This window comes from Carettochelys insculpta, chromosome 5 (genome assembly GCF_033958435.1).
Source record: "Carettochelys insculpta isolate YL-2023 chromosome 5, ASM3395843v1, whole genome shotgun sequence".
Lineage (NCBI taxonomy): Eukaryota > Metazoa > Chordata > Testudines > Carettochelyidae > Carettochelys > Carettochelys insculpta.
The window spans coordinates 13248134-13270076 of NC_134141.1; the positions used below are offsets into that span (position 1 = coordinate 13248134).

General features: G+C 48.9%; 1 protein-coding gene across 1 annotated transcript in view; it reads left to right on the plus strand.

Moving 5' to 3' along the window:
* Window positions 1-21943, plus strand: part of LOC142013394 (atrial natriuretic peptide receptor 2-like) — a 68641-nt gene that overhangs the window by 32326 nt on the left and 14372 nt on the right. Inside the window, exons 9-15 of the mRNA XM_074994713.1 lie at window positions 294-366; window positions 8007-8154; window positions 11119-11205; window positions 11939-12082; window positions 13711-13832; window positions 16677-16818; window positions 20405-20453. Of these exons, the coding sequence (XP_074850814.1) occupies window positions 294-366; window positions 8007-8154; window positions 11119-11205; window positions 11939-12082; window positions 13711-13832; window positions 16677-16818; window positions 20405-20453 (765 nt within the window). The remainder of the gene's footprint in view (window positions 1-293; window positions 367-8006; window positions 8155-11118; window positions 11206-11938; window positions 12083-13710; window positions 13833-16676; window positions 16819-20404; window positions 20454-21943) is intronic.

The following is a 21943-nucleotide window of genomic DNA, read 5'->3' on the forward strand; positions in this document are numbered from 1 at the left end:
TGCTGATCTGGACCCTGTCACCAGTCACTGCTGCTTATCTGAGGGGGAATGGTATTCATTTACATAACACCGGATGTTTGTATTTTGGTGTTAGATCCATATCTGTTACTTCTCAATCTGTCAGTAAGAGAAGGAGGCTACAGTGAAGCGGTTTTTTCACACACCTATAGATTTTATATTTGAAAATTTCCACATAACTAATCATTTATTGGCTATACTCACCTCTAGGGCAACTCCACTGAAGCCATTGGGGTTGACCCAGGAGTGAATTTGGCTTGTTATGCTTTCTGCAGTGGTTTCAGTATCAGAAACAAAAGATGTTTTGGGATGAAAGCTGGATTATAGACTTCGCCTGCATCAAGCAAGGTGTGTAAGTACTGTACTTTTGATGCTGTTATCATCAGTGTCCATCCTGTTTTGTGAATGAACCACACACAGAAATATGCCCATATTCCTGAAGGAAGAGGATCTATCTTTGAGAGGGGCCTGTTGCACAGCACCTGGGAGCTGACCACTGGCATCTCCTTTGAGGGCGTTATTTTCACTTTATTACATTAGAAGGTTTACACAGTTGCTCCACCTCTTTCAGCATTTCTAGTGGAGCTACTCTAAGGGCAGTCTGTGCTAGACCTGAAAGTCAGTCCTAGCTATGACAATTGTGTAGCTGAAATCGACGTATCTAAGATTGACTTATCAAGCTGTCCTCACAGAGGGGAGTCAATGGGAGAAACTCTCCCATCAAGCTCCTCTGCTCCTCATGAGAATGAAGTGTACCAGGGTTGACTGTTGAGCCGTAATGGTTTGATTTAGCGCATCCCATTAGGTGTGCTAAAATTGAACCCCAGAAGATCAATGCTGACTGGGGTTGATCTTCAGGTAACTGCAGACATACCCTAAGCCCATATGGCCATGTCTACACTCGCCCCTCCTTCCAGAAGGGCATGGTAATGAGAGGAATGGAAGTTGCTAATGAGGCACAGATTAAAATATCTTGCATCTCATTAGCATAGCCCCGTGAGATCTTGCTTCCGGAAGATCCTTTCCGGAAGCATAGCTGCCTCGTAGACGGGGCTCCTTCCGAAAGACAGGTTTCCAGAAAAAGGGTCTTCCGGAAGGGAGATTTCCTTCAGGAGGATTCCCATGTCCTTCGGAAGAAGCTCCATCTACACAGCAGCTTTGCTTCCGGAAGGGGATCTTCCAGAATGAGATCTCGCAGGGATATGCTAATGAGTGTGAGATATTTTAATCCATGCCCCAGTAGCATCTTCTACTCTGCTCATTACAATGCCCTTTCCAGAAGTGTTGTGGGGGTGAGTGTAAACTCAGCCTATGAGAGCACTGTGCACACTGGCACGTAGGTGGTATAATTCGTGTCATTCAAGGCGGTGGCTTATTCACTTGCCTGAGCAACATAAATTGTACCAACATAGGGAGTGGGGTAGGCCACACCTAAGTGTCAGGGTTTGCAAAAATATGTGTTGGGGGTGGACATTTCCCTTGTAATTCATGGTGATTTACAAATAAAAGACAAAGAGATAGATCAAAAACTCATAAATTCCCTCTGGAAATATGTGAAAATGGGCACAACAGATGTTAGTGGCCCTCGTCAATTTATGATCTAGCATGCTTTTTATAAGTGACTCCAGTGGAGTTACTTTGCATTTGCACAGATGTAAGTGAGCGCTTAATTTGTCCCACTGTGTGTTACACATACCTGGAGTAATTCATCATGACTTGAGTTTTCTTCAGTTTAACTAATGTGTAAAACCATGATTGCTCTGTTTTACACTTGGACATCACTTAACATGGGATCACTACTGCAAAGTGTGTACATTAGCTGTCCAGCATGTAAATCACCATGTCATTTATTGCTCTCATATTTTGGAGAAATAAAGAAGCCAGATCATCAACCAGTGTAGATCAATCTCACTCCACTAAAGTCACTGCCCCTACATTGATTAACACTAGCAGAGAATCTGCCTCTGTATTTGTAGTCCTGCCTCCACAGAGGATTGCTAAAAACGTCAATCTGCTTTAAATATATATTATTATGTTCAATACAAATAAGCAGGAGGTGCAATAGCTGAGTGGTTAGAGTACCAGCCTTATAAACCTAGGGTTGTGAGCTAAATCCCCAAGGCAGCCTTCCAAGGGTGTAGGCCAGGTTAAATTTTTTTTTTTTAAAAAAAGGCCAGGGATGGTGATAAATCCTGCTGTGCGTGCAGGGGATTGGACTCCATGACCTCTCAAGGTCCCTTCCAACTCCATGAGATGTGCATATCTCTATGTTTCAGCTGAATAGGGTAAGATATTATTGCACTACTATAGCATGGATATTTGGAAGGGTGTATTCATTTCTAAGCAATGCAATAGAATACACTCATGGTCACGTTAATAAAGAGTCTGATTTGATTAAAAGCAGCCAAGAGCATTTGTATGTAGAGGGAGGGGAAAGGAAACAAAATCTTCCTGAGACAGAATTACTATTTTAAAATGAGTATTGCAAAATAACTCCTCAATGAGATTCACAGCTGGTGCCAGACTGGGAAGGGTTGTTATGAATTCCATAGAGAGCAGAGAAACAATGCAAAGGGACCAAGTGATTGGAAGCATGGACAGCAAACAGCAAAATTAGACTCTGCTCAGAAGAGGGCCAGCATGGAACACTGGTAATCAGTTGTAGAGGAAAACCTGGAGGGAGGGGGCAACGATGCTGAAAGTGCCCTCCAGCAAATGAAGTGAAAAGGCCTGAGTTTGCTGTGGGATATAGTACCAGTAGCTACAAAGCGCCAGCGCAGTTCTGAGTTGACAGGTCCCTCTTCCAAGGCATTATGCCTCTGTATAATAATCTCTCTCTCTCTCTCCAGCTCTGAGGGGACCTCAGCTGGGATTCAGAGCACATTTCCGTGTCATCCTTTACCAGAAAGACTAGCACAAGATGAAGTTGAGAGAAGATTAAAAAAAAGTGATTAAGTGGCAGGATAGCCTGACTCTTTTTTTTTTTTTTTTTTTTGAAATTTTATGAGTGAAAGAGATATCAAGAGAAGGGTTAACTGTCAGCTAAGTGAGGCCAGACATTTAACAGTCCAATTTGAAGAGTGCAAACTTCAAGGCAAGAGAAAGTTAACGTCTGTTACAATAATGGAATGAAACCAAGGAAGGGAATATTTAGCCTGAATCCCAGGAAACACTTTGGCTATGTCTACACTAGGACACAATGTCGAAGTAGCCGATTTGGAAGTAAGAACTTCGAAATAGGCCACTTTGACGATTATCGTCTACACTTCCTCCAGGGCTGGCAAACGTCAATGTTCAACATCGAAGTAGCGCTGGGGAACATCAAAAAGAGCCACCCCAGAGGGAAACGCGGAGCGTCCACACACACAAGCCCCCTATTTCGAAATAAGGGGCCAGGAAAGCCCACGAACTGGGTCACAGAGCACACTAGCCCTTCCGGGACAGCTGCAAGCCGCTCCCTTAAAGGGCCCCTGCCAGACATACTTGGCCTGCACTGCATGAGTAGCCCTGCGTTGGTGAGACAAGCCTCACCGACCTCGAGCCCACAGACATGAACCTCCAGCAGTAGCTGGAAGCCCTACAAGCTGTCTCCCGCAGAGCAGGCGCCCTTCTAGATGCTGCCTGGGCAGCCGCCCAGCAGCTTCTGGAATGGGAGCCCTCCCCAGGAGCACCAGGAGACGCCCCCGACCATCGGGCCCTCCTCGCCCTCCCCCGCTGGGTGCCCCGCCGACTCCGGAGCTACCCCTCCAGCACCGAGTGGTGGGAGCACCTGGATATGGGGGAATGGAATGATGACCAGTGGCTGTGGAACTTCCGCATGAGCCGGCAGACCTTCATGGAGCTCTGCCAGTGGCTCAGCCCTGCACTCAGGCACCAGGACATCCGCATGCGGCGCGCCCTCCCTGTCAAGAAGAGGGTTGCAATAGCTGTCTGGAAGCTGGCCACTCCAGACAGCTACCGCTCCGTGGGACAGCAGTTTGGAGTGGGAAAGGCCACAGTCGGGGCTGTCCTCATGGAGGTAAGGAGGCCTGGGGCTGAACTCCCTGCTGCGGAGGGGGGCCTGGGTGAGCAGGGCCTGGGTGAAGAGGGCCTCAGGAGAGGGGCTTGGGTGAGGGGGGCCTCAGGAGGGGGGCCTGGGTGAGGGGGTCACACTCTGCAAACCCTCACAGGCACCCGTGTTCCCTCCCCACAGGTGGTGCGTTCACTCAATGCCCTGCTGCTGAAGAGGGTTGTCCGAGTTGGAGACCTGGATATGGCCGTCGAGGGATTCGCCGCCATGGGATTCCCCAACTGCTTCGGAGCCCTTGATGGGACCCACATCCCCATCCGTGCCCCAGATCACAGTGGTGGCCGCTATGTCAACAGGAAGGGCTACCACTCTGTGGTCCTGCAGGCCATGGTCGACAGCTGTGGCCGCTTCCAGGACATCTACGGGGGCTGGCCTGGCTCTACGCACGACGCCCGCGTTTTCTGGAATTCGGGACTATGCCGCCGACTGCAAGCAGGGACCTACATCCCCCAAAGGGAGATTCCTCTGGGGGATACCACCACCGTACCCCTCTGCCTTGTGGTGGATGCGGCATACCCCCTCCAGCCCTGGCTTATGCGGCCCTATACAGGCCACCTCTCTGACAGCCAGTAGCGCTACAATGCCTGCCTCAACCATGCCCGACAAGTGGTCGAGCGAGCCTTCGGGTGCCTGAAAGGCCTCTGGCGTTGCCTCCTGGCACGCCTGTATCTGAGCCTCCCAAACATCCCCCAGGTTGTGGGGGCCTGCTGCACACTTCACAACCTGGTGGAAAGCAAGGGGGAGGCCTTCGTGCAGGGCTGGGCACAGGAGGCCGCAACAGCCTACCCCCGGCCAGCCGCTGTCCTGAGCCGCCAGGCCCACCAGGACAGTGTCCAGGTCTGGGAGGCCCTAAGGGAGTACTTTCACCAGGGGGCCCAGTGAGTGACACCCCCCCCCAGCCATCCCTGCACCCTGCCCCAGCACACACACCTCACCCTCACCAAAAGCACATGGGACACAAGTTTTGGGAAAAATAAAACTGTCATTATTTACAAGAAAAACAAAAATGTCACCTCTTTTTGGCAAATTAATAATAATATTAGCAAAAAGAACAGATTAATGAAAATAATAACATGTACAAGTGGGGACATCTCTACAAACTCTAACGGGGGGGTCAACTATAAATAACTATATACAAGGGTGGGGACAACTATTTACAGGGGGGAGATGGGGGCAGGCTACCCATCAGCCCATCATTCTGGGGTGGGGGTGGAAGGGCGCGACCACCGCTGCGTCCGGCTGGCCGGTCCCCCTCTCAGCTAGAGTCCCCGGCGAGGCTGGCTCGGGGCCAGGAGCACGGGGAGGTATGGCCGAGGTGGGTCCATGGCCCCGGGTGGCTCCTGCTCTGAGGAGCTGGTGGGTGGGGCAGCAGGCGGGATGACAGCGGGTGGGACATCAGCGGGCGGGGCAGTGGGGAGGGCAGGATGGAGGACACTGGGGGGAGGCAGACGGGCCACCAGCTCCTCAAGGGTATTGGCCACCCGGTTAAAGGTGGCCATGAACTCGCGCCAGGCCTCCCGGCGCCAGGCGGCCTCCCGCTCCTCGAATTGGAGCCTCTGCTCCATGAGGTCCACCTGGCGCCGGAGGGAGGCAGCCACCTCCGGGTCGTAGGTGGTGGTGGTGTGGTGGTGTCGTCCCCGGGAGTGGACCCGGACTGGGGCAGGCGGTGTCCCTGACAGCTGGTGCTCCAGTGGTCTGGGAGGGCTGTCGGGGACGATGGATGGTGTGGCTGCAGAAATAGGGGGAAAGGGGGAAGGGAGGACATGAGTACCCAGCCTTGACAGGTGGCCCACCCCCGCCGTCCCCCCAAGGGCCTGTGTCCCCGCCCCATCCATCCCCCATTGGTGTGTGCGGTGATCCTGTGGGTGTCTCCCTCCAGTGGTCCTCCCCCTCCCCTCCCACCGGGGGGTGGGACACAGCACTGTCCATGGGTGGAGGTGCTGCTGGGCACTGGTGGCTGTGGCACTGTCCCTGTGCTGTGGATTGCCCGGGCCACATCAGGCTGGGGTGTTGTGGGGATGTGGGGGGCCCTCGGTCAAGTGGTGCCCCCGCCCCATGCTCAGGGGGTCTGTGCCCTGGGGGGTGCATACCTGACGGTGCACTGCCAGGCTCCGGAGATGCCCATGAGGCAGACACCCGGCTGGAGCTGCGGGACGGCATGTCCAGCACCAGCTCCCCCTCCTCACTGGACCACTCCGTGGCTGGGGTGGAGGGTCCCGGCTGTAGGCTTGGGGGGGCAGGGCTGGCCTCCGGTCCTGACCCAGTCTCCGAGGCCGGCTGGTGCTCATTGGCCGTGGTGTCAAGGGTGGCTGGGGGGGAGGAGGTGCCCCAGGGGCCCAGGATAGCCCTGAGCTCCCAGTAATAGGGGCAACCAGCGGGGGCAGCACCAAACCGGCTGGCCGAGTCCCGGGCCCAGGCGTAACCCTGCCACAACTCCTTGACCTTGCTCCTGACGTGGTCAGGAGTGCAGGCAGGGTGACCCCGGGCAGCCGGGCCCTCGGCCAGCTGGGCGAATGCCTCCACGTTCCGCCGCTTGCTCCCCATGACATGCAGCACCTCCTCCTCCCCCCAGACCCCCGGCAGGTCTCGGAGCTCAGGGTCTGTCCAGGAGGGGCCCCGCTTCCTACCCTGCTGGCTGGAGGCCTGGGAGCCCTGGGATGGCCCGGAGGGGGAGCTCTGGGGGTGCTTGTGAGGCTGGCTGGCTGCCATGATGTCCCTCTGGCACTTCAGGGACACCACATGGCAGGGCTGCTGTGTGCACGCTGCCAGCTTCCTGCTACAGGGTTTCTGGGTCCCTGCAGCTTTAAGAGCTGCTGAGTGCAGAGACCATAGAGCCCCGCAGGGGCTGGACAGCATGTCTCAACCCCTCAGCTGATTGCCGCCATGGAGGACTCCGCTATTTCGAAGTAGCAGGACGCAGATCGCCTACACACACCCTACTTTGACGTTCAACTTCGAAGTAGGGCGCTATTCCCATCTTCTGATGGGAATAGCGATTTCGACATCTCACAGCTTAACATTGATTTCAATGTTGAAATAGCACCAGGCACGTGTAGATGCGATGGGTGCTATTTCGACATTGTGCTGGCTGCTTTGAAGTAGCCGGATAGCGTAGACATAGCCTTTGTGACTGATCTATCAGGCAAAGGAATAATCACCTATCACATGGGCACATTTAAAATGAAACATAATAGAATGCTAGTAAAGATACATGAGAGAACATTCCTCCATTGGCATAGAAATGACTGGAAATCTAACAGGTCTCTTCCATTTCTAGATTCAAGTAGCGAAGGGCAGAATTCATACTTATAATCCCTCTCTCTAGCTCTCACGGCAGCTCTATTCAGCATAGTATCCTCTCTGTGTCAGTTTAATCCACATCCTATGTAGTTTTTTTGTCTTGAGCTGATAAAAACATGCACCCCTCCCTTCATCTCCCGACCCCCTCAAAAAGATGTGAAAAACTTGGCTATTCCAGTTCTTTCAATCAGCTGCATTGCTGCTCTGCTTTACGTTCCTTTTAATGTCAGACTCACTTCCCATGAGAATCACGTTGAATTCTTCCAAGAGTCCTAAAAAATAACCTGGAGTTGGGAGGTTTCACTTTACCTTTCTTCTTTGGATTTGCCCCTTTGCATAAATTGACACTCACTGAGTTTGAAATTGTTCCATTGAGAGCTGATAATTTTGAAGGCAGAGGCGCTGACTGATGTTAGTAGCAGAGACCAATACCTAAGGCTGTCAGCCACAGTCACCCAGTTACATTTTAACAGTTGAACCCTAAATTAAAGCAGCAGCACTGCAAGCCCAAATGAGCCTGGTGCCCTGGGCAGCTGAGCTTCCTGAGTTTATACGATTTGGGAGTCTTCTCCATGTGCACCTGTGTGTAATGTGTATCCCAATGTCTTGCTTTATTTAGATCCCAGGCTCCGGACTGCAATGGGCAGCATCATCAGTATGAGCCATGCCCCCAGCGACTCCAACGCCAGCTGTATCACCACGCTGAGTTCTTGCACAGCAGCTGTCAACGTGTCCAGGAAACAACGCTTCACCCAGACAGGGATATAGTAGGCTTATATATCCGTCAGCCTCTGTATTATGTTGTGTGTCGTATACACCTGCACGAAGGGGGGACTTGCATCTCTTGCTGTATTAGCTGCTGGAATTAAATGGAAAGGCTAGTTTTCCTCAGCTTGGGTCAGGGCTAGGAAAGGCGGGGACTAGCTTGGCCCTCCGAGCACAAGCCGGCTGAAGATAGAAAATACCAATGCGTGTCTGAGACTATCTTTGAATGTCCCTTTTCCTTCCCTTCCTGAGATTTCAGTGCTTGTGGGATGGGACTGCCAACTCAGCCCCGCTCCTGAACATCCACAATGTTCATTTCTATGGAGGTAGGGTTTTGAGTCAGGCCCATCTCTAATGTTGAAGTAAAAAACAAGTACGTTCTTTGATGTAGGGTGTGATGTCCTGTACCACTTGTTCCTTGTAAGCAGCTCACCAGACCAGACACCAGGGCACATTTCCTCTCTAGATCTCTGCTCGGGAATGCATCGCTAGCTGGTAGTGTCCTACCCATACTCATAACCAATAGGTACACCCAGCACGAATAAACTCTTTCTGGAAGAGCACCAGCTCCCACCAGACTGGTGCACACTGCAACCCTCTCCGCAAAATCCCATCACGCCCCAGAAGAGGTGCTGCCATCTGTCCTTTGTGAAGCAGTTTCTCTTTCTCACTCCTTTTTCTTTTCTGTTCTCTCCTTATTTCCTTTAACCTTCCGTCTTGTGTTTTGCTTCTCCTACTTTAGCAGGTCATCCCCTTTCCACAGAGACTCCCCAGCCCCAGTACTCTGACTCACTGGAAGGCTGTGCCCTGCAAGGAGGCAAGAATCCACCGACGGCTTTGGACTGGCAGGTTGCTGCCTTAAACTGCAGCCCTGTACACATGAGCTACTCCCCCGCTGACTTCATTTGAAATTGCTAAGGGTGAGAGGGAGGGAAAGTGACAGCTTTCAAGGAATCAGCTGTTACTTTGTCTCACCCTTTTGTTAGGGGTATGCAGCTTTCTGTGCCTCCACTGGTTCTTTTCTCTACCCCACTCCACTTCCATCTACTCCATAATTGTCTGGCGCTCCTTGCAGAAAACAGACTTCACTCCTCTGAGCGAAAATGGGAAACCTTCTAGTACCCAGGGATAAACTGACTAGGGTTATTGATTAAGCACAGTTAAGTCCCTCTATTAACTCAGAAAATATTCATCATGGTTCATCAGTAGAATACCAACTAAAAATTATTTAATATTTTTGGATGTTTTTCTACAGCTTCAATTTTTATTTCAATTACAAGACAGAATACAAAGTTTATGGTGCTCACTTTATATTATTATTTTTATTACACATGTGAACTGTAAAAAAGATCAACAAAAGAAATAGTATATTTACAAGTGCTGAAGTGCAATCTCTTTACTGTGATAGTGTAAATTACAAATGTAGAGTTTTTTTGGTTACCTAAAAATTGTAAACTGCACTCAGAACCAAAATGCCTGCAATCTACTCGGTCCTAATTCTTGTCCTGCCCATTGCTAAGACAAACAAGCTTGTTTACATTGACAGGAGATACTAATGCTGCTTCTAATTTACAACATCACCAGAAAGTGAGAACAGGTGTTCGCCCAGCACTTTTGTAGCCAGCATTGCAAGGCATCAACTGCCAAATATGCTAAACATTCATGTGCCTCCTCATGCTTCAGTCACCCTTCCAGAGGGCATGCTTCTATGCTGATGATACTCTTTAAAAATAATGCATTAATAAAATTTGTAACAGAGCTCCTTGAGGGAGTATTGTATGTCTCCTGTTTTACATGCTTTTTTCATGTATTTCATGTTATAGCAGACACAGACAATAATCCAGAACATGGTCATTTTAAACACGTTACAGCAGATTTAACAAAGCACAAAGAAGGTACCAATGTAAGATTACTAAAGCTATCTACATCATTCGACCAATCTGAAGTACCACGCAAAATCTAAGAAGGATGAGCTGTGGAGCATGTTTTCAAAGGCCTTAAAACAGAAACATTCTGATGAGGAAACTACAGCACCCAAACCACCGAAGAAGAAACCCAACCTTCTGCTGATGCATCTGACTCAGATGATGAAAATAAACATGCATCAGTCTCCATGGATTCTTATCAGGTAGAACCCATCAGCAGCAGAGACTCATGTCCTCTGGAATGGTGGTTTAAGCAAGAAGGGATATAGGATTCTTTAGTGCACCTGACACATAAATATCTTACAATGCCAGAGAATCAGTGCCATGTGAATGCCTATTCTCACTTTCAGGTGACATGGTAAACAGGAAGGAGGCAGCATTATCTCCTGCAAATGTAAACAAACGTGTTTGTTTGAGTGATTGGCTGAACAAGAAGTAGGACTGAGTGAACTTGTAAACATTAAAGTTTTACATTCTTTTGTTTCTGAATGCAGTTATAATTTATACAAAATTCTATATTTGTACATTCAACTTTCATGATAAAGAAGCTGCACTACAGGACTTGAATGATATGAATTGAAAAATACATTTTTTTACAGTACAAGTATTTGTAATCAAAAGTATAAAGTGAGCACTGTACACTTTGTTTTCTATGTTGTAACTAAAATCAATATATTTGAAAATATAGAAAACATCCAAAATATTTAAAGTAAATGGTATTCTGTTATTGTTTTGCCATGCGATTAATTGTGATTAAGTTTTAACCACAATTTTTTCAATTGTTTGACAGCCCTAAAACTTTAAATGATCTTTGAGATTTTATTTTCTACATTCCCACAGTTCCAGGGTGCTTTAAGTTCAAGGGTGCTCTGGCACAGCCTATTGCTGACGAAGGGTCTCATTATGAAATTCAGGCCCCGGTTCACATCCAGATTTAAATAAAATCCACACCTGTGCACCCTTCCCAGCAAATCAAAGACCCTTTATAGAGAATATTTCATACACACCAGCACTTAAAAGAGTCTTTTTCTTGTGTTGCAGTGATGGTAGAATAGTCGCCATCAAGAAAATAAGGAAGAAGACGTTCACCCTGTCCAAATCCATACGCAAGGAAGTAAAGCAAGTGAGGTACACAATGAAACCTGCACATTGGGTACCACTCCATGTTTACACCAGTGCAATGGAGATCGGAACCTGCCTCCTTGTTACTTGTCTTCATGTTTTTCTCTCTCAAACACTGCTGAAAATACACTACTTTGAACCTGGTTGGGCATGTTTCAATGCCTGTTTTGCTTTTCTTTTAAATCCAGTGAAAAAGCTCTGTGTGGCCAGGTTGCTGGTGGCTGAATAGCCTACTGGCTAGGCCATTGAGTAAGTGGATGGAAGGAGCAGGGCGCTGGCCCCCTTGCCACTCCCCTGCACTGTACTTCTGCTCCAGGAACTCTGGACCACTCTCTAGTAAAGTCCTTCAGTTTCAGGCGTGGCCCCTAAAGTCCAGATTCCCCTTACTTGGAGCTTCTTGGTAGTTCCCCCTTTTCCCAAAGGGGGGAGGGTGGGTGCTCACTTGTGCCCTTCACTGCAGCACAGACAGATTCTGGTTCATGTCCTTAGACAGCTACTCCAGGGTCCCACGTCCTTGCTAGTCAGCTCCAAACTGAGCCAGGCTCCTTACTTTTCTTCTCCCCCCTCGCCTGGCATTGGTTGCAGGGGAAGAAGGGTGGGGCTAGCTGGGCCCAGAGTCCTCCTTAGCCCAGGGGATGCCGGGCCCTCCTCTCTCCACTCCCTTACACCCTGACTTCCCAGTTCTGAAAACTGTAGAGGGGAGACTTAGAAAGGGCATGATTCCCCTTCATTTCCACAGAGAACTTGATCATCCCAACCTCTGCAAATTCATCGGCGGCTGTACAGAAGTGCCAAATGTTGCCATTGTGACCGAATACTGTCCCAAAGGCAGCCTGAGGGATGTGCTGCTTAATGAAGACATTCCTCTCAACTGGGGCTTCAGGTAAAAACCAGTGACCTAAGATACACATAGGTTCGCCAGTGATGCTTTATTTGAAGAGGGATATTAATTATGTATAAAATCATTGGCAGATGTGACAGTGCTGTGATGTAGCTCAGAGGATACCGTACGTCTCAGAACCAAGGCAAAAGAAAGACACCCATTGGTTAAGAGACGATTTAAGTTTCTGATTTGACCTGTCCCATGGTCATTCTGATGCCCCTGAATTTAACACCACCCATGTCACAGCCAAACCCTTTCATCGCTCTCCAGTATGCTGCAACACCTTATTAAAACCTCGGTTCCCATATAACCTCTTTATTTCACAGCTGCCATCTGTACTTAGCACACTTTGATGTTCCAATTCTAGATGAATAAGAAAGCAGCATAGCTGCATTTGTGGTAGTTCAACAGGGAATAGATTAATACATTGAAAAGTCCATCATTAGAGCTATCCCTAAAAGCAAAAGTACACAGAGCTGGCAACAGCTTCTTCCTGTACACCTGCAAATTTTCTCTCTTTTATCTGTCTTATGTTCACCTTGCTTCTAGGCAACAGCAGAGGAAAAAGTGGTCCAAGTTGACAAGCCACACAAACTAAGAAAGTCAAGTACTTGAATGATACAGTAAATATCCACACATGGTTCAATCCTAACCTGAGTTGGGCTACGTCTACACGTGAAGCCAACATCGAAATAGCTTATTTCCATGTAGCAACATCGAAATAGGCTATTTCGATGAATAACGTCTACACGTCCTCCAGGGCTGGCAATGTCGATGTTCAACTTCGACGTTGCGCGGCACCACATCGAAATAGGCGCTGCGAGGGTACGTCTACACGCCAAAGTAGCACACATCGAAATAAGGGTGCCAGGCACAGCTGCAGACAGGGTCACAGGGCGGACTCAACAGCAAGCCACTCCCTTAAAGGGCCCCTCCCAGACACAGTCGCACTAAACAACACAAGATACACAGAGCCGACAACTGGTTGCAGACCCTGTGCCTGCAGCATGGATCCCCAGCTGCCGCAGCAGCAGCCAGAAGCCCTGGGCTAAGGGCTGCTGCCCACGGTGACCATAGAGCCCCGCAGGGGCTGGAGAGAGAGCATCTCTCAACCCCCCAGCTGATGGCCGCCATGGAGGACCCGGCAATTTCGACGTTGCGGGATGCGGATCGTCTACACGGTCCCTACTTCGATGTTGAACGTCGAAGTAGGGCGCTATTCCGATCCCCTCATGAGGTTAGCGACTTCGACGTCTCGCCGCCTAACGTCGAAGTTAACTTCGAAATAGCGCCCGACGCGTGTAGCCGCTACAGGCGCTATTTCGAAGTTAGTGCCGCTACTTCGAAGTAGCGTGCACGTGTAGACACAGCTTTGAACTCCCACAAGAAGTTGTGAGTTCCTATAAGAGACCCAGATCCCTCAACACCCATTCAACTGCATGGGAAATGAGGGCATTCAACAACTCACAGAAGTCCTCCGCACTTTGCAGGATTGAGTCCCTGGGGACTGATCCATTTAAGGCTGTGGGAGTCATTTCACTGATTTCAACAGTTTTTGAATTAATCCCTTCCCAACCGTTGGGTTCAGTAGAATGCTAACTTATTGATCATGAATTTGTTCCTTTCAGGTTTTCCTTTGCTGGAGACATTGCCCAAGGAATGGCTTATCTTCACCAGCACAAAATTTATCACGGGCACTTAAAGTCTAACAACTGTGTGATAGATGACCGCTGGGTCTGTAAAATTTCAGGTAAGGAAGAGAGATGATAATTTGAAACGTGGCTAGCTAATATAGGTGGATGTCATGCCCGTCACTGCTCTAGCAGGACTGTGAGCCAACCTTTCAGGTGGAAATGCTAAATACAGCAGTCTTCATTAAAAGTAAACTATGCTAGAGCAAAGATTCCATTATATTACCTTGTCTAGCCTCCAATTTAACATGTGTCACGATTGCACCAATCCGATGGAGTCAGTCATCGGACCTAACAGAGTCCCAGACATTCTCTGGGAATCCTTCAGCTGGTGCCATCCTTTAGTGTAAGGCAAACCCTCCTTGTAGACAATCACAGTGCCCATTCACAGCTGGGTAAAGAGCTTGGCTTCCGGTCCAAAGAATGGGATCATCGGATGTCCCAGTCAGAGACTGCTCTGTACCAAACCCCCAGACCTAATCCCTTAACCTCCCTCACCAAATTTCAGTGACATCTAGACCAGTGGTTCCCAATGTTTTCACTAGAACTGACCCCCACTCACCCTCCAAAACCATTCGCAGACCCCACAATCACCCATCAAACTGCTCTCAGACTTCCATCAAAGCCAATTCTAGCAGCTATGTACACTTCATTAAATGAATAAGAAAACCACACCATAGGTTTTTGGAAAGCAATTAACAACATTATTGGAAGATATTTCATTTAAAAATAATAATTCATTGTAACTTTGCAGCTCATTTAAAACTTATTTTCTATGCTCATTTGTATTTACCTTTTTTTTCCCCATAGACCCCCTGCGATACTCTCGCAGACCCTTAAGGGTCCACAGACCCCAGGCTGGGAATCACTCATCTAGACCTAGGAGATAGAAATCAGAGAATTTTTATCCTGATGTTCTCTGAACATACTACAGCACCCAGATGCTGAGTCAGATATTGGGGTCCAGATGAGCTTCATACAATGCAGGCTGGAAGATGGGGTGCAAAGCTGATGGAAATGTCCCTTTTACACTCCCCCCACTGCTGTGGCCAGGCCCCAGCATACACTGGAGGAGCCTGAGAGCTGCTCACACTTACACAGGCATCTACATACTCCATGGCACTGAAACTACAGCTGGAGACCCTCACAGCTGAAGGGTGTCTCAGGTACACCCCTTTTTCTTAGGGTACACCCCTATGCGGGCAACAGGGAGGTGGGTGGTGCAGAAAAGAAGCAGGTATGCTGGCGTTTGGTTGCATTGCCATGATCCTACTGTGGCTGGATAGGCTGGGCCAGAAACCACCAAAGGGGTAGCAAGATGCAGCCATACCTCAGCAGACAATCTCACCCAATGTTCAGGCTACAGTTCCAATATCCACAACCCTATTGGTGTACAAGTCAGAGCAACAGGGTGCTGTTTTTTAAAGCAAATCCCATCTCCCATTACAGAGCACATTCCTTTAAACCCTTCATATTGCTACTTAATCATGGAAGAATTTCAGGAGTGACCATAATCCTTACTGTAACAGCAACGAAGGGTACTGTGGCACCTTACAGACTAACAGAAAAGTTTTGAGAATGAGCTTTCGTGAGCACAGACTCACTTCATCAGATGCTGGTCTTGGAAATCTGCAGGGCCAGGTATAAATAAACCAGAGCAAGGGTGGGGATAACAAGGTTAGCTCAGTCAGCAGGAGTGAGGCTTACTACCAGCAGTTGATCTGGAGGTGTGAACACCAAGGCTACGTCTACACGTGAAGCCAACATCAAAATAGCTTATTTCGATGTAGCAACATCGAAATAGGCTATTTCGATGAGTAACGTCTACACGTCCTCCAGGGCTGGCAACGTCGATGTTCAACTTCGACGTTGCACGGCACCACATCGAAATAGGCGCTGCGAGGGAACGTCTACACGCCAAAGTAGCACACATCGAAATAAGGGTGCCAGGAACAGCTGCAGACAGGGTCACAGGGTGTACTCAACAGCAAGCCGCTCCCTTAAAGGGCCCCTCCCAGACACAGTTGCACTAAACAACACAAGATACACAGAGCCGACAACTGGTTGCAGACCCTGTGCCTGCAGCATGGATCCCCAGCTGCCGCAGCAGCAGCCAGAAGCCCTGGGCTAAGGGCTGCTGCCCATGGTGACCATAGAGCCCCGCAGGGGCTGGAGAGAGAGCATCTCTCAACCCCTCAGCTGATGGCCGCCATGGCGGACCCCGCTATTTCGAAGTTGCGGGACGCGCAACGACTACACAGTCCCTACTTCGACGTTGAACGTCGAAGTAGGGCGCTATTCCTATCCCCTCATGGGGTTAGCGACTTCGACGTCTCGCCGCCTAACACCGAAGTTAACTTCGAAATAGCGCCCGACGCGTGTAGCCGTGACGGGCGCTATTTCGAAGTTAGTGCCACTACTTCGAAGTAGTGTGCACGTGTAGACACGGCTCAAGAGAGGGGAAGCTGCTTTTGTATTTAGCCAGCCATTCGCAGTCTTTGTTTAAGCCTGAGCTGAGGGCCTCGAATTTGCAGATTCGACGCCCTTAGCTCTGGCTTAAACAAAGACTGCGAATGGCTGGCTAAATACAAAAGCAGCTTCGCCTCCCTTGGTGTTCACACTTCCAGATCAACTGCTGGTAGTAAGCCTCACCCCTGCTGACTGAGCTAACCTTGTTATCCCCACCCTTGCTCTGGCTTATTTATACCTGGCCCTGCAGATTTCCAAGACCAACATCTGATGAAGTGAGTCTGTGCTCACGAAAGCTCATGCTCAAAACTTTTCTGTTAGTCTATAAGGTGCCACAGGACCCTTCGTTGCTGTTACAGATCCAGACTAACACGGCTACCCCTCTGATACATAATCCTTACTGAGCACTTGTTCCCTTCTTCTTTCCACAAAAGACTATGGATTACAATCCTACAGAAGAGAGGATTTTTGTGAAGTTGCTGGGACATATCAACAGCATTTAGTACAGATTTACTTGGCTCCTGAGGCCCATTCATTGAAGGACTTTGTTCCCACATCCATGGCAGATGTGTACAGGTGATGATACATTTTTCCCTCTCTCTCTCTCTCTCCCTCTCTCTCCCCGCTCCCCCTCTCGCCCCCTCCCTCTCCCTCTCCCTCCCTCTTTCCCCTCACGCCCATCCCCCAGTAATCAAACTGTCTTCAATAATAATTTGACTAAATTCCAAAATGATACTGGGGTGAACTTGGTGGAGTCTGATTAAAAATTGATCAATTTGTATTTAGAGAATAATTTAGATGCACGGATCTGCCCTTTCAAGATAGGAAGCCAAATTCTCAACTAACTAATGCTACTGTTAATTCAGAGCAACTCCTCTTGCTTTTATGGATCGTCTCTGGATTTGCATCAGTGTAAGTGAAATAAAAGAACTAGCCCTTAGTCTATGTTTTTTCTTTAAAAAATATCACTTCCTCCTTTGTGTTTTCCTTTTTGAAAAAAAATATGACGTAACTAATGGCAATGTACTAAGAGTTAAAATAGGAGCAGTTTTCCAGTGTGTCAGCAAAACGCATCCATAATATATTTCCATATGTGGTCAGAACAGAGTATTTTTGCTGAATACACTGGATAGATGCATTTTGTATAGAGAGAAAAAGCAGCCACACAGAGGAAAAGAATGTGCTTGAGTGATTCTGTGCCTTTCTTTCTGAACAAGCCCAGAGGGCAGTACTTTGCAATCACTCAGTGACCCAGAGGATGCTGTCATTCCAGATTTTAATCTGCCCCTCCTTCTATTCAAGCATGTCCGCAGTTTCCTAGAAAGATTGCAAGACACAAGAATGGAGCTGTGGATAAGGCATGGAATTAGAAACTGGTTTACTACCTTGTTCTATCACAAAATTCCTGTGTAACCTTGAGCAGGTCATTCATCCCCTCTTCTGTATCCAATTTTGGGACACAGTCTTCTTAGACTGAGATCTTTGTGGAAGGGATTGTCTCGTACGTAGTTTTTTAAATGCTTAGGACAATGGAGCCCTGATCTAGACTGGGGGTTTTAGGTACTACTGGAACACAAATTATAAATAATTAGGACTAGTGACAGAATACAGGCTATGACACCTTCAGTATGCAGCAGTCTGCTGTTGCATTTCCATCTCTTCCGACCCAGCCAGACATTGGAGCAACAAGGAATGTGTAAGACACCAAAGCACTTTACCTGTGGAAGAAATGCATTCATGCTATTTGTTAATTAAAAAACTGTATTCTAAGGAGACAGACAATTCTAAAACAACCTCTGACCTCTAGGGCACAGTTTAATCTGGCCCAGGAAGGCCCTGACCAGACATTTGCCTTCAGATAGTGGTTTGGGGACATTTTTAGAATTAGTTGCTAACTGTGACAGAGAGAACCTCACCTGTGAGGGACAGGTAGGGTGCCTCACCTCTGCTTAGCACTGTCTCTTGGTGGTTCCAGGGCTCAGCTTGGTCAGACAGACAACACTTCTAGTAGTTATTCCCAATCTTATCTACAGACACTCTCTTGCTACAGGAACTAGGGCATCCTTTTCCTTATTCACACCTCTGGGCAGGACACTACTGTGGTTTCATTTCACATTGTGGGGCTATGGGGGAGTGGAAGGAGTGGCATGGGCAGGCAGAAGGAAGGCATGTCAAGGTTTTGACCTATGAAGAAGGACTGAGGGGGTTGGGCTTCTCTAGTTTACAGAAGAGAAGACTGGGGGGTGATTTAATAGCAGTCTTCAACTTCCTGAAGGGGAGCTCTGAAGAGGATGGAGAGAAACTGTTCTTGGTCGTGGCAGATGGCAGAACAAGGAGCAATGGCTTGAAGTTACAGAAGGAGAGGAGTAGGTTGGTTATTAGGAAAAACTACTTCACCAGGAGGGTGATGAAGCACTGGAATGCGTTGCCTAGAGAGGTGGTAGATTCTCCATCTCTAGAGGTTTTTAAGACCTGGCTTGACAAGGTCCTGGCTGGGATGACTTAGTTGTGGTAGATCCTGCTTGAAGCATGGGGCTGGACTAGATGGCCTCCTGAGTTCCCTTCCAGCCCTATGATTGTAAGGTTCCTGCTGTAACTGTCTTCTGCTTTACAAAGCCACACCCACAACAGTATGTGAAGGAATCTGGATCCAACCTCCACTCCATCTTCCAGCTCAGAGACCCTCTGCTCAGCAGCCAAGATCTGTCCTCTGTCCCCAGCCCTCCACTCTCTTCTGGATTTGCCAGTTTCTTCACTCACTCCTTCCAGGGAGTCATTTCAGGCAATTGATCTCTCTAGGCTAAAACACTTCTCCCAAGGAATAGCTATAGACTTATCTCTGGGGCCTCCATTGCTTCTGATTGTCTTTGGTAGACAACCCGCCTGTCCCTCACCGGTGAGGTTCTCTCTAATTAGATGTTTCCAGCTCAAGCTCCCCCATTTGCAACCTAATTAGCTGATCCACCTGGCCTAACTGAGCTTCTGCATGGCCAGGTGGGGAAGTCTACCCCATCTTGCTATGAGAAAATAATTTCACTTAATTTCTCCCCATCTTATTGTCAAACACCCAGCAAACAGGAAAAATTCAGTTCAGATACTTGTTAGTTCATATGTCATGGATTCCTGCATAGTGCTTACACAGAATCATGATCGTCTTATCCTGAGGCCCATCAGGTCTCTGCTAACGGCTTGTCGCCATTTCCAGACAGTTTTAACTTCAGTGGGTGGTTTTGAAAATCTTGCCAGGTGCCTGTCTGCGTTTTTAGGTGCCGGAATACTTTCACAGATCTGGCCCCAAATGGCCTGGCCTTCCGATGACTGAAGCAATGCCGTTCTGTTTCTGCGCAAAGCCTCACTACAGCTTCATTGCACCCACACTTCCAGCGCACCCTGCAAGCAGGCGTGGGGCAGGAGTGTCTCATGCATCTTGTTTTGCCACTGCCTCACATCCAAAAAGCGTCATGTTTCCCAGTAATGCCAGCTTAATTTTATATGCATTCAGCTTGCTGCACTCATTAGAGACAAAGTGCTCCATTGTAGGCTACTTTGCCTTCAATTTGACACGTCTTGCCACAGCTTTCCCTTAAAACAGTGTCAGTTGGTACCTTACTTGTGTCTTAGGCAGCTGAACACACCAGTGAACTTAACGGATTACTGAGGTGCCTGTTATAGTATAGCCTGGCAACCCCAAGTACCTGTGAAGTCTGTCTTTGCTACACTGTGGATAACTTTACCTTGGGTGAAATCAGAATGAGGTTTGTAGCACCAGAATGCCGAAGCAATCCAGCAGGAAAGTCCTGCAAATGAGATGGCACCTGCAGTATTGCAAGGTCTGCCCCTCTAGCCCAGGTTCACTGGTGCTTGGCATCTATCCTGCCAAGAAACTGGAGTTTGTCATTCAGAGCAGCTGCTAAGCCATCCCACCGTGCGAACATGCACCACTGGCCAAAACACCACGGGCTCAGTCTGCCAGTCCTTAGCCATCCGAAAGGTCCGCTGATTAAGTTGAGAATTTGACCCAAATATGGATGGAGCAGAGACTGCAATCACTGAATCAATCAATGGGGAGTGAGGGAGAAAATGTGCAAAAAATGTTGTCCAGTTCTACAAATGGCTCCGTATGCAATACAGTCAGTATGGTTGTTTATCTCTACTGTTACAGTTATTCCATCATTTTACTGGAGATCGCAACGAGGAGTGATCCTGTGCCGGTAAGTTGAAGAGCTCTTTGTGAAGTTCCTCTTAATTGTGATGCCGCTGCCATTGAAAGTATTCTCAGAACTCCCGCTGACTTCAGCTGGATCAGGACTGGTCTCACAGTACTGTGTTCGCAATGAGGTATATGCCTGTCAAGGGCCAAAATCTTCAGTGCTTACTCAGGGATAGATCTTGATTTCAGTGACACTGGTTTAAATCCTGTTCCAGTGGAGCCATGCTACCAATTTAAGATTCCTCCTGGCAGCACCAGCCCCTGGGGTCCCCGGGAGAAATGCAGTGGAAAAAAATACTACAGTTTCTGCTCTTTTCTTTTTTCTGGGTGTGCTGTGTGGGGCTGAAGTGGGGATGAGGTATGTCCCTCCCAGCCTTACCCTGGTGCTGCGCAGCCCTCCTTTGGCCTGCTCAGTTTCCAGTCCTCCTGCAGTATAGACCCTGACCCTACAAAGTGCCTTGATGGGATACAAATCGGGGCAGGGAACCAGTTGAATCCCTATCCATGGAGAAGTAGTTGTTTGTACATAAATCTCGAGGTAAATGATCTTTGTCAAACTGTTGGCATAAAGGATGTGCATCAAAACCAATGTAAGGTGACCTAAAAAGCACTCATGTCACAACTCTGGCTCCATACAATGATATTGCAGTGGCCCAGTGTGGTCCTTCCAGCATCATCAGTCGGTTTGCCAGGGGTTTGCAAGGGCCTCTGGCAGTGCCAGTCAGCACCACTGACTGAGTCTTTTGAAGTCCATTCAGCAGTGTAGCAGGGCTGAGGTAAGTTCTCAACCCATCATGGCTCCTGAAAGCAGTGGCATGGCCTTCCTCTGGCTCCTACACGTAGGGGCAACCGGGGATACCGCATACTGTCGCTGGCCCCAGTGCCAGCTCTGTAGCTCCCTCTGGCTGGTACCCATGGCCAATGGGAGCTGCAGGGGTGTCCCCTGGGGACAGGGCAGTGCCAGAGCCTCAAGGCAGACCTACAGGTAGGAGCCAGAGGGGGAACATGCTGCTGCTTCTGGGAGTTGTTTGAGGTAAGAACTGCTGGAACCTGAACTCCTGAGATCCCCCTTCCCACGCTGACACCCCTCCCATATTTTGGATCCTTCGGTCCCAGCCTAGAGCCCCTCATGCACCCCAAACCTGTCATGCCCAGTCCCATCCCAGAGCCTGTTCCCTCAGCCAAACCTCACCCCCTTTGCACCTCAGTGACCTGCCCCAGCTGACCCACGCAACCCCTCAGTCCCAGCCCAGAACACCTTCCTCCACCCCAAAGTCCTCAACCCCAGCTCCTCCCTAGAGACTGCACCCTGCCCAGAGGCCTCACACACACGTACACATTCCAACCCCCGCCACAGCCCAGCCCCCTCCTGCGCTCTGAAACTTTGAGTTCTGGGCCCAGCCCAGAATCCACACCTCCATTGGGACTTCCCACCCCCTCCCACCCCAACTCTCTGTCTCCACCTGCAGCCTCCTGCCATACACTGAACCC